The 11,673-nt window shown below is 55.6% G+C and overlaps 2 protein-coding genes across 2 annotated transcripts in view; one reads left to right on the forward strand and one right to left on the reverse strand.

Annotated features, from left to right (window-relative positions):
- Positions 1-2,333: 2,333 nt before the first annotated feature.
- GPR142 (G protein-coupled receptor 142) lies at positions 2,334-5,010 on the reverse strand. Its single transcript, XM_023511131.1, is given in 4 exon segments — positions 2,334-3,224; positions 3,960-4,118; positions 4,919-4,956; positions 4,958-5,010. Coding segments are annotated over 4 exon segments (1,122 nt in total). The 3' UTR covers positions 2,334-2,352.
- Positions 5,011-10,581: 5,571 nt separating this feature from the next.
- The window catches only part of BTBD17 (BTB domain containing 17), a 4,717-nt gene continuing 3,625 nt past the window's right edge, over positions 10,582-11,673 (forward strand). The window contains exon 1 of the mRNA XM_003786160.2: positions 10,582-10,712. Within this exon, the coding sequence (XP_003786208.1) occupies positions 10,628-10,712 (85 nt within the window). The 5' untranslated portion in view covers positions 10,582-10,627. The remainder of the gene's footprint in view (positions 10,713-11,673) is intronic.

Here is an 11,673-nt window from a genome sequence, read left to right on the forward strand (position 1 = left end):
GATCCACACCTGTGAGTACCTGACAGGTAAGGGGTGGAGCTGGCAATGGACGGGGGAGCAGCAGGCTTGGGTTTGAGTCTCTGCGTTGCTCTCGGCCAGCTTTGAGCGAAGGGCACACTATTTAGCCCTGCTATGCCTTGGTCACTTCAGACGGTACAATGCTTATCATGCAGGGTTATTTGAAAACGCGAATGTTGCCCCAGCCTGTGGGTACAAGTGAGATTGTATTGACAATGGAGTTCTGGAATCTCAAAGCCCCAACTTTTATAAAACTCTACCTACCTCAAAAGACCCTCCCCAACTGTTTCTGGGAGTTTCTGTTGTCCCCGGTGCTCAGGGCCAGATGAGCCAATTTGGCTTAGCCTCCTGGAGAACAGCCACTAGCCAGCTGATAGAGGCATCCCGTCACTCCCTCCCCTTTAGGAAACTGGAAACTCCCCTTCAGGATCCCCGTGGGTTTCTCACAGAGTGAAAAGAAGCCCCCTCCCCACAGCGTTCCACGTGGTTCTGCATCAGAGGCACCTGCTTTCTTCCCTTCCTGTAGGGCAGACTCAGACTGGGCTGGGGCAGGCAGTGTCCACCCCTCTGGTGCCTCCTTCCACATCTGCATTCCTGTCATCCTCTCCTCCCTCAGCAAAGAGTAAAGCCCAGGTGCCTCAACCCTGCCCCACTAGTGATTCTAGTTGGGTGTGAGGCTGTAGTACAGTGAACTCACAGATACCCACATCACAGGACCATGTCAGGACCAGAAATAGTCTCACATAAGGACAGATCAGGTCGTGCCACTATATGTGTTTGTGGCAAGCTTAAGAGAATAGTTTTTTTGTTTGTTTTTGAGCAGAGTCTCGCTTTGTCACCCTTAGTAGAGTGCCATGGCATCATAGCTCACAGCAACCTCAAACTCGGGCACAAGAGATCCTCTTGTCTCAGTTTTTCATTTTTAGTAGAGATGTGGGTCTCACCCTTGCTCAGGTTGGTCTGGAACTTGTGCACTCAGGCAATCCACCCACCTCAGCCTCCCAGAGTGCAGGGATTACAGGTGTGAGCCACCTAGGGCTGAGCTAGGAAAACTGTTTTGGTTGTTAGAGGGTTTTGGAGCTAAAGGATAACCCGTGCAATGCACTGTCTGGGTGTGACTGAGCCTGCCTGTCTGGACACCCTTGCCCTGGGGAGAGGAGGGGAGGAAAGGAGAAAGCTGAGCATTTATTCTGCACATCTGGCTCTTTTGCCTATGTCATCCCACTAGGGAGTGGAGGCCCGGTCTGAACCTCCCATTCAGGACAAAGGTCAGCTCAGCCTGACCGGGAAGCACAAAGTGGCCCCAGCTCGGCTACTAATGTGTTTACCCAAAGCCTGGAGCAGGTGAGGTTTCCATCTGCTAATCTCCCCCAGCTGCCTCTCCAGGCCAGCAGCGGTGCTTGTGAGGAGAGACAGGCCCTGGGAAGCCTCCCTGGAGAGCCTGGGGAGGGGCTGAGCTGAGCCCCCCATGCGAAAACAACTTGGCCAACTCCTTCCTCCTCATGGTGGAGGAAAAGACCTTTCTCTGAGAGGCTCAGCAGAGGCTTGAGGGTCACCTCCAGCTAAGCCCTCCATTCCTGCTCTCCTGGTACCCTGAGCTGAGAGCCCATTTCTTTGGTAATAGTGAAAACTGTGGCCCCAGAATGCCCTGCACCTGCTTTGGCTCCAGGGGAGGGAGTTAAGCAGAATCAAACCAGGATGTTTGAGAGCTAAGGGGCTGTGTCTCCCAGGGATGGATGGATGCAGGCCTAGCTGCATCTAATCTACTTTGAGACCACCCTCTCTGGCTTGCTCTGGGGGCAGCACTTTTCTCCCATGTGGCCCCTCTCGCACTGAGTTCCCCCAACCCAGGAAAGGCCTTGGACTCTGCAGGTATTTTCAGTGTCAAACCCTGGCATTACCACTGGGAGCCAGAGAGGTGATAGATTCAGTGGGTGAGAGGCAGGTTCCATGAAACAGGTGGGCTAGAGAAGATTCCCATCCATCCATCATCCATCCTTCCTTCCTTCCGTCCATTCATTCAACCAGCATTAATTTATAGCACACACAATGTATCGGGCAAAATGCCTCATGGAGGAATGCCCATTGTGGTTGACACTATCTAAGCTGTGCCTGGTGGAGCCCTTTCCTTTCCAAGGAGGTGGGTATTGTTGAAGTAAATGTAAGGGTTGGCCACCTTGTCCTCTTTCTAGTGGGGAGCCACCCCCAAAAGAAGAGCCTCCATCTCCCACCCCCAGCAAAGCAGGGTGTTGATAAAGTTTTGTTAGGCACAACCACAAAGGCCCCAGTACGTGTGGCCCTGAGCTTCCCAAACACCCTGGCTGGGCACTCCCTCTATAATTCTGCTCCTTTGGGGAGTCCTAGATGCTTCAGCACAGGCCCCACCACCGTGCCCTCTGGCCGTGATCCTGGCGTGCAGGGCAGGTGGGCGTCGTGGATGACCTGTCGGACAGTGGCCCGGAAAGTCTTACTGACGAAGCAATAGAGGCCAAAATTGACCACAGTATTGAGCATGGCTGCCATGTTGGCCAAGTCCAAGGCCAAGTGGACCCTCCAGTCCCGGTGGACGGGGGCCACGTACATGTGGTAGAGCATGACAAAGATCCGAGGTGCCCACAGGAGGGTGAAGAGTGTGGTAACGCCCAGGAGGATGGCTGTGCTCTTGCCCACCTGGGGGCGCCGCCCAGGCTGGCTCCTTTTCCGAAGCCGGTGGATGATGGCTGAGTTGGTGATCAGGAACACACCACAGGGGATGAAATAGACAGTGAGGCAGTGAGCCCACTTGAGGACTTTGTCCAGCGTGCTAGGAGGGTCGGCATCCCTCCACACGTCCAGCCACCAGTAGAAGGGGATGCCTGTCAGCAGAGCGGCACTGAGGACAGTGGCAATGGCCCGGCGGGTACGGCCTGGGGAAGAGGCAGCCCGGTGGTGCAAGGGGTGGCACAGGGCTCTGTAGCGGTCTACTGTGAGCAGGACGGCTATCCAGACGGAGGCATGGTTGGCAGCAAACTCCAGGATGTTTGCTGAGCGCACCACGGCCTGGGGCACTTTGCGGGCCAGCACAGCTCCTTGCAGGAGGAAGCCCACAAATACGATGACCACCTGGGTGACAATATCCGAGGCCGTGAGTGCCAGAAGGTAGTAGTAGGAGGGCTTCCTGGTCCTGGCTGCCAGGCGGGCCAGGGCCGCTGTGGTCAGGAGGTTGACTGACGGCCACCGAGGTCAGAGGGGAGAGGTCAGAGGCATTAGAAGAGATGCTCAGGCTTTGCTTTCCAACCTGGACTCATCACGCCTCCCACCCGCCTGTGCCAGAGGCTGTGCTGGCTTCCCTTTTTCTTCTTTCCAGATCCCTCTTAAAACCTACTTTACCAAGAAGGCCGAGCTGGCCAGCTCTGCCCTGCCTATCCACACTCTGCAGGTCCCTGGCTTCACCTTGGTTACGTGCAAGGAACCCACACAGCAGGGTGTCCTCAGAAGCCACCTGCCCTATGGCATTCCTCTGTAGGGTCTTTTTAGATATTCTGTGTCCTCTGCAGTGGGGACGGGTTCACTAACCCTGTCCTTTCCTTTATCCACATACCTCCCCCAATCCCAACTCCTGCTCTTGAAGGACAGTGGGCAGCCCGGGGAACTTGCACCAGCTGAGCTTGGCCTGGAGAGCTTAGTCCCCCAGGACAGTGCCGGTTGCTGGGGTAGGAGACAGTTGTGTGCTCTGATGAGACCTTGGGTTTAGCTGTGAGCACCCCCAATTCTAGCCTTCACTTTCATTCTCTTCTATACCTCTCCCCCCCCAGGGACCCAGAAAACCCCCCAAAGGCAAGAAGAGACCTGGAATCTCAGATCCCGGGTCTCAGGGGTCAGTGGGGAAGATTGGCACCCACTGAAGGAGGACCCTCATTCTTGGCTAAGCCCAAGCCCCCAGCCCCCAGGTCCCCACTCACCAGGCAATCCCAGGCCCAGCAGGACACTGTAGTAGATGACAGGGATGATGCCAACCACACACGGGGACCTGTCTGGGATCTCCGGCCAGTGACCTCCCAACTCTTGGCTCGGTCCACTGCTATTGGGTGTGGACAGCAGGGCTGCTTGTGGCTGCCCAGCTAGGAAGGCAGATCAGCAAGGTCACAGCCTTTGGTCTACCTCCAACCTGGCTTGGCAGCAGCCCCATGCTGACCCTAGGTCTTTCTACTCACCCCTGCTCAATGCAGACCCTAGTTCACAGCCAGCCAAACAGCGGTTATCTGTTGCCATGAGGATTCTGCCCCCACCTAGCCCCACCCCCTTAGTGGCCTGGCTACTCCGTGGGTGGGAAGAAGTCCCTGGTGGCCTGGCCTGCTGCCACAGAGACATCACTCCCTGTGAGTAGTCACCCTGGACAGCAGAGGCTCTGAGAGAGGACCCGGGGGGCACTGGGCCTCCTCCACATGGCCAAATGGGGCAGGAGCAGCTGTGCTTTTCACCAGCATCCATGGCTATTCTGAGCCATGGAGTCCCAGTGGCTGCACCACTATACTCAACAGCGTCCTCTCTCAGGATAGATTTTTATGATTCCCTCTTTTCTAAGCTAAAGAGCACCCTCTTCACAGGCTAGATCACTGAAGCTGGAATTCCCTGGTCTTCAGCTGGGGAAACAGTCTATGGAGATAAGGTGGCAGGTCCAGAAGGACCACCATCCATGTGCTGTGGCCTCTGCTCCCCCCAGACAGCACTGTAAGTCTCTTTAGGTTTTGACTTCCAGCTTTTGATTGCCTGCCAGAGCTGGGGGAGGAGGGTGCCCATCACTCGTTCATTCTCACCATCACCCTCCACAACCCCTCCCAACCCCCAGCTGCATCCCCCACCTGCCTCCCGTCCTTTGGCCTTCCACCTTATCCCCCAGCCCCATTTCAAGGAACTTTACCTGTGTGTCGTCCCTCAAGCCCCATGCTCCTAGGCCAGGTCCTGGATCACCTGTGGCCTCTCCTGGGGGTCCCCGCAGTTCCTTCCCAGCATCACCAGCTGTACCTTACCCCCGGCTCTCTATGCAGTTGTTTGCTCCAAGAGGCACAGAGCCTGTTAGCACAGGCGGGTGGAGAGGGGAGGAGAGAGGAGGAGAAAGGAAAGGATGGGGCGGAGGCAGGCACAGGTGGGGGGAGTGAGCTTCTAGTAGGCGCCACTGCTGTGGAGCCTATGGGGCAAATCAGGGTCCCCCAGGGTACACGGGCAGGGTATGGGGTTGGGCTGGTGTGGGGGTTTCAGGAAAGAAGCCCTGGGGGGTGAAGTGGGGTCTATCTTCTCCGGGACAGGGGAGGGAGAAGGGGAAGGGACAGGATGCAGGGTCTCAGCTCTGGATGGGCTGCCTCAGGCTCCAGGGTATGCTGCAAACTGACCTTGGCTCAGCTGGGGTAGTCACATTGCGGGGGTGAGGTGGCGAGGACTTTAGGGACCGGCAGGAGGATTTCAATCATCCACACTCTGAAAAGTGTTTGCTGGTGGGGAAGAGAGCAGAGCACTTCTGCCAGGGAGTAGGGGGCCCGTCCTGCTGAGGCCAGGGTGGGGGGTGGGGGTCAAGGCTACCCTGAAGGGGCTGCTGGCCTGGAAGGATGGCAGGAAGCCACACAGTGGACTGCCACACCAGGAGCAGCCTGGCCAGGCTGCCAGAGCCAGCTCTGGAAACCAAGACCTGGTGGCACCCCAAGCTGTTGTTTTCCTGGCCCTTGTGAGATGGACTGTCCCTCAAGAAAATCAGACCCTGGCAAATAAACACCAGAAGGTGCCACGAGTGGGCTGAAAGGGCCCTGGCCTGTGCCCTGCCTCTCCCTTGCCCTGGGGCAGAGTGAACACAGCAGCCCATGGCAGGCGCCTAGGACACAGATACCCAGAGGAGAATTAAGGTTCAGCCTGGAATAGCTTCCCACACCTGTCCTCTGGGGATGCAGCAGGGAATTCAGGGAGCTTCCCCGCACCCCAAGTTAGAGCCCGCATCTGGGTCTAGAGCCAACTCATCTGGCATCCCTAGGTCCCCCTACTCTGGACACCCATATGCAAGGCCTCGCTGCACCCTGGTGGTCACATCCTGAGCCTGCAAGCCTGAGAGTCTCCCAGTTTTGGCAGCCCCCTGGGTGGCACTGGGGGACCAGCATAGTCACTGCCTGCTCAGGACAGACCCCAGCTAGATGGGGATGTTGGGACTCCAGCCCCAGAAAGCACAAGTGGCAGATAATTCCCCAGGCTGCCACTTTCCTGAGCGTGAAGCCAGAAGTGAGAGCGTGGCTCCCCCTTTGAGGGAGCTGCTTACAGTCAAGCTGGAGAGACCACTCCTGCGTGAGGGAAGGAGGGGCCTGAGCACCCTCCTCATCCCTACATCTTGTTTTTTATCTGTTAGAATCTTAATACTCTCCAGACAGAATCAATGGCTTCAACCAAGGCTCTCTCGTGGCTTACACAGAAAGCTAAAGCTTTCTGGATGTGGGGCAAGGAGAGGGACAGGTGGACCATGGGCTAAGTGTGCTTAAAGGACCTTCCTGCACACCTGGCCAGCTTAGCAGCTGCTGTCACTATCTTCCACACAGAAGGCCTGTTCGCGAGATGGTCAGATTCACCTGCCAACGGCGGCGGGAGTCCTTTGGTAGTCTTCTCTTGGGACCCACGAAGAGCTCAGCAACCTGGAATGGCCGAGATAAGAAATGCTGTATTTTCCATGCACAGGACACAGTCAACTTGTCTTCTTCGGCAAGTGCCTCCACACTCAGGACAGCAATGATGTTCCACCCCGGACGTGTGGCTGTATGTCTTTTGCATCCCACAAGCAACGTTGTAATATACGCTGCCCACAAGATGAGGATTCACAGTTGGAGATATGGAGTCTGGAGGACCCACTGCTGGAGAGATGCCTGGCTCAGTGACAGCAGTGGACAGGACAGGGCAGGTAAGGCACAGGCAGGTACCTCAGAGGTGAGGGACCCCTTCTGGGTGGTATCAATTGTTCCCCGCGTGCTGCTGTGTTAGTGGCCAGTGCCAGCCCGTGGCAGAAAGGCTTCTGCACACTGAGGCAGACACCTCTGAGCCAGCTGGAAGCAGAGACGTTCCCAACAAGCTGCTCACCTTATTTTCCTTGGTCTCTGAAGTCTTCAGCTACGGCCAGTCCAGCCTGAGCTGTGTGCACCAGGTAGGTAATTCATTTGCTTGTCCTTACACTTTTCATATTCACAGCCCCCCCCCAAAGCTGACTCTGGTTCCCCCCATTTTATGTAAGAGGAGACTGAGGCTCAGAGAAGTTAAGACTTGGCCAAGGTCACAGAGCTGGCGTGTGGCAGTTGAATTTGAACTCAGGTTTGTTCCTCCCCGTGAGCTGTTCACTTTTCATGCTCGCACACAACATTCCGGGGAAGGAGGGGCCCTGTGAATGTGGGTTTCATGGAGGTGGCAGCTGTGGGCCAGATGGACAACTCAGATAGGGCAGAGCATTCCATCATGATTGCAGTGCTGAGAGGGAAAGCAGATGTGCCCTGGTGATGGGATAGCCTGGCTTCCAATGGGGTGTGAGTCACTTTAGGGAAAGATTCCTTCCTGTTTACCTTTAATGTGCTCTCCTGAGGACATGGGGCCTGAAACCTAAACTCACAATTCCCTGTTCCCTGATCTAAGTGTTTGAGTCACTCATGGAACACTGACTCGGGACACTGGACATTACAGATGTGAGGGAGGCTGCCAGGTAGGCTGAGCTGGGTCTGAGGCCTTCCATGGTGTTATCTGTCTGGTGTCTGATCACTCCCTTTATAGATTCAGAAACTCTCCTCTTGGCCCAAGATTGCAGGAGCTTTTAGTTACTTTTATAGCCTGGGAAATTCCTTGTCCAATGAATATCATTATTCCAACTGAATAGCTTTCCAGAATAAAACTGCATGGGGTTGTGGAAAGAAAAGTCAAGTGAACTCAGCAGTTGAATCCTGGAGTCCAGGTCCAGGCCATGAAGCTGCAGACAAGTCCCCTAGACTATACAAACACTCCTGTCTCCAGCAGGAGGTGACGTGTCTCTCTGGGAATTGTTCTTGCCTGCAAGCTCAGCGGATTTGTTTTAAAGAAATTGTGGAGTTTCTAGAACCATAATTCTGGAAACTGGGGGCAAAAAAATAAAAATAAAAAGCAGCACTGCAGATGTCCCATCACAAAGCTTGTGTGGGTTGAATGCCCTGCTTCCTCTCTCCCACCCCAAGACCTCCCCATACACACGTATGTATGCACACATATGCACATCAACCACACGTGTGCACATATCACATGTGTACACACACGCACACTCATACACCTACCACACGCATGCATACTCACATACGCAAGTACAAACACTGCACGCTTATGCATGCACACACAACACACACACACACACACACACACACACTCTCCAGCAACTCTCAGACCAAGAAAATGAGAACAGAGAATGCTTCTGTGTAGAAGGGTTTCTAATCACTAGAGGAGGCTCAGATTTAAGGGAAGTTACACATAGTGGGAGGGCTGGGCCTAGTGCCGTGGTGTTGACAGCTAATTGATCAAACCAGAAATTTGTTTGTTCCTTCTCTTCTCCATTTCTACTACTTTGGTTGACTAGAAGAAATAAATGAAAGAAAAAGAAAGGAAAGGAAAGGATAGCGGGAGCTGGGGAACCACAGCTGATCCTCCTGGGTCTTCTTGGTAACCCCGGGCCTCCCAGCTCCTTTCACACGTGAAACACCTCTTATCTAACTCTAGTAGGTGGTTCTGGTCTTGAGGAGCACATGACGATCACCTGGGAGTGCTTAGAAAATACAGATGCCCAGGCCCTGGCCTGGGAATTTGGTTTCCAGGTGGAGCATGGGAGGTGCCAGGGCAGGTGGGCTACCCTCTAAGAAAGAGCTGCAGGCTGGCATTGGGAAGAGTGTCTGCTGGAGGACAGTTTCTGAGTAGCAGGCTCCTTATTATCATCAGAACATTCCTGTAGAAAAACACTGTGCCTGGAAGCCTGGCTGCCCCGAGGCCGGGACTGTTCTGTTGCATGGAGACTCTGACTTGCCGGGCTGAGCCAGGATGTGGGGCAGCCCATGGGAAGGGCAGGCGGGCAGCCAGTGATCAAGGGAAGGGATAACGGATCTCAGCAAGAGGAGCCAGGCATGAAAGGCAGGGCAGCCAGAAGGGTTTCTGCTGTGCCAACCCGGACGAGGCAGGTGCCAGACCCAATTCTCGCTCTCTCTGTGGCTCCAGAGAGGGGGCAGAGCTGCTGGGTCTCCCTGTGCCAGCCAGAGGCAGAAATCAATGCATCGAGCTGGTTTCTGGGATCCAGAAAGCAAGGGAGGGGGAGAGCCAGCCCAGCCCCAGTTCAGGACCTTGCTTTGTAAACTGCATCCCTGAGAGCCAGTTGGTTCAGCTCACGGCCCTCAAAGGAGTCCCTCCCACACAGAGCTGGGCAGGCCCTGCTCACTCCCTGCAGAGGTAAAAACTCAAGAGCATCCCACCCTGCATGTGCGTGCACACGCATGCACAGGCTCCCCCTGGACTCCAGACCTCATCCTCTTCTCTCTGTGCCTTTGCTTTGGGGAGAGTATTTCTCCAACATAGCCCTTTGCCTCAGTTTCACCAGAGTGAGGTGCTAAATGTGCCATGTGCCTCCTTGGAACTCAGGGAATGGGAAAAATTACGGATACAAATTAGGCAGAAGCTGGTAAGAGAAGGTTTTCCAAAAGGTGAACCCAGAGACTCAAGGCTGCCTGGAGATGGCAAATTAAAGGAAGGAAGTGACCAGGCAGGTAGGTGCCCGGCCTCAGGCTGGCTGGAGTGCAGGGCAGGAAGGTGGCCCATGTGCTCTGGGCAGGGGTCCTCCCCACATAGTGGTGCATGGGGTAGGGTGCATCTGCTCAGTCTAGCCCTGCCATCTAGACTCACCTTGACTCTTGGAGGGATCACAATCCCAACGGAGCTTTCTTTACAGGCCCATCACCCTCCCCAGAATATGCCAGGAACTTTCAACAAAGAACACGGAATCGATATCAATTACCCCTATGGGTCCCTATTTAAGAGCTCCTTCCCCTCCTTTCTGGAGAGCTGGCCCACCCCAAAATGGGATTGTGGGAGGAGAGCCTGTGCTGCCTCTTCCCCCCACCCCCGCTTCCAGGCCCTGCCTTTGCAGCAGGCTCACCATGGCGCTCCAGCCAAGTGCTGCCAAGCAGCGTGTTCTATGCCAGGGTGGAGGCTGTGCCTGGGGAGCTGAGGAAGGGAGCTCAGGACCTTCAGGCTGGTGGCTGCCAGTGGTCCTGGAGCCCCTTCCCTGCCCTTCAGAGAGCCCAAAACCTCTCAGAGAGGAATGCTATTCCTGCTGGGGTTAAGAGATGGGGGGGCAAGCTCCGGATCTGTTCCCCTTGGGGGCCCAGTGGCAGCACAATAGCCCCTGGGCCTGCTGCTCTCTGGCTTAAGTGGTTGCCTGGGCAACAGCTGGGGCCAGTTTCCACCAATCCATGGCAGAGGCCGAGTGGGGGGAGGGAGGCCCAGCAGGAAGGGGGTGCTGTCCCCTTGTGTGGGATCCTATATAAGGAAGAGGGATGTGAACGGAGTGACCTGGGCTTCACTGTCCCTGGAGTGAACTTGGGGGCAGAGTACAAAGATGCTTAGAATAGGCTACTCCAAGCCCGGGTCCTGGGGTAACTTCTGGGCCATCTTGACCTTGGTGGGGCTGATCACACGTGCAGGTGAGTGGGCAATGGGACTGGTGGGGTGCAGGGTTGCGTGGAAGGGCAGGACCTTCCAGCCCTGGCTGCCTACAGCAGGCCTGGAGGGGGCAGTGTCCAGCCAGCAGGGAAAGCATAGGGGGGAGATTCTCCACTGCTCTATGGACACATCTCCCTGGAGGGAGGAGGGCAGCCTGCCTTAGAGGGGAGAAGGGGCTGGATAGGCAGGCAGGGGTCTTAAGGACAAGAAGACCTTGTCCATTGCCCATTGTCCCAGGCAGAGGCTGGATGGGGACACTATCAACATTGAGGTCCTTCGAAGTGACAGCTTGGGGAAGCGAGACTGGGAAATGTACCACCTGCTTCTCTCTCACCCTCCCTTTCTCCCTCAGTGTCCCCCTCTCACACAGATGCTCTGCTCTCCACTTCCACACTTGCCATGCCCCTCCCCCATGTGCTTGTGTGTGTGTGCGCGCGTGCGTGCACGTGCATGCAGGCAAGTGTCTCGGGCCCATCTGTCGTCAGGCGCCCTCCCTTCTTCCCTCTGCAAGGCTCCTCTCGCTGTTCTGAGCTTAGGAAGGCTGCTGACCGTGTCTTTGTAACTGAGTACACATCCCCATCTGATGTCCCAGCATCCCTGGAGCAGGAGAGAAGGGCCCTGCCTGGACATGTAGTCACCCGAGAGCCCCATGCTAGCACCCCTGGCTTCTGTATTTTCTCCTGTACCCCACAGGCTGCTGTCTCACAGATCAGATCCCCCCTCTGTGCCTGCAGCTTCATCTCCTGCCTGCCTCTCTCTCTGGTGGCTGCTCTGGCCTCCCCACCCTCTCTGCTCCCCCTTCAGGGGCCTTTGCAAGGCTGATTCCTCTTCCTTGACACTTACTCATTCCCTGGCTGACTCTTTTAAGGCTAGAATGTGTATTGTGTACTTACTACTTATCTAGTAGTCACTTTGTGCTTAATGGGCATTAAGAACTAGGAT

Source organism: Otolemur garnettii, unplaced genomic scaffold (genome assembly GCF_000181295.1).
Source record: "Otolemur garnettii isolate 467f Iridium unplaced genomic scaffold, OtoGar3 scaffold00018, whole genome shotgun sequence".
NCBI classification, from domain to species: Eukaryota; Metazoa; Chordata; class Mammalia; order Primates; family Galagidae; genus Otolemur; species Otolemur garnettii.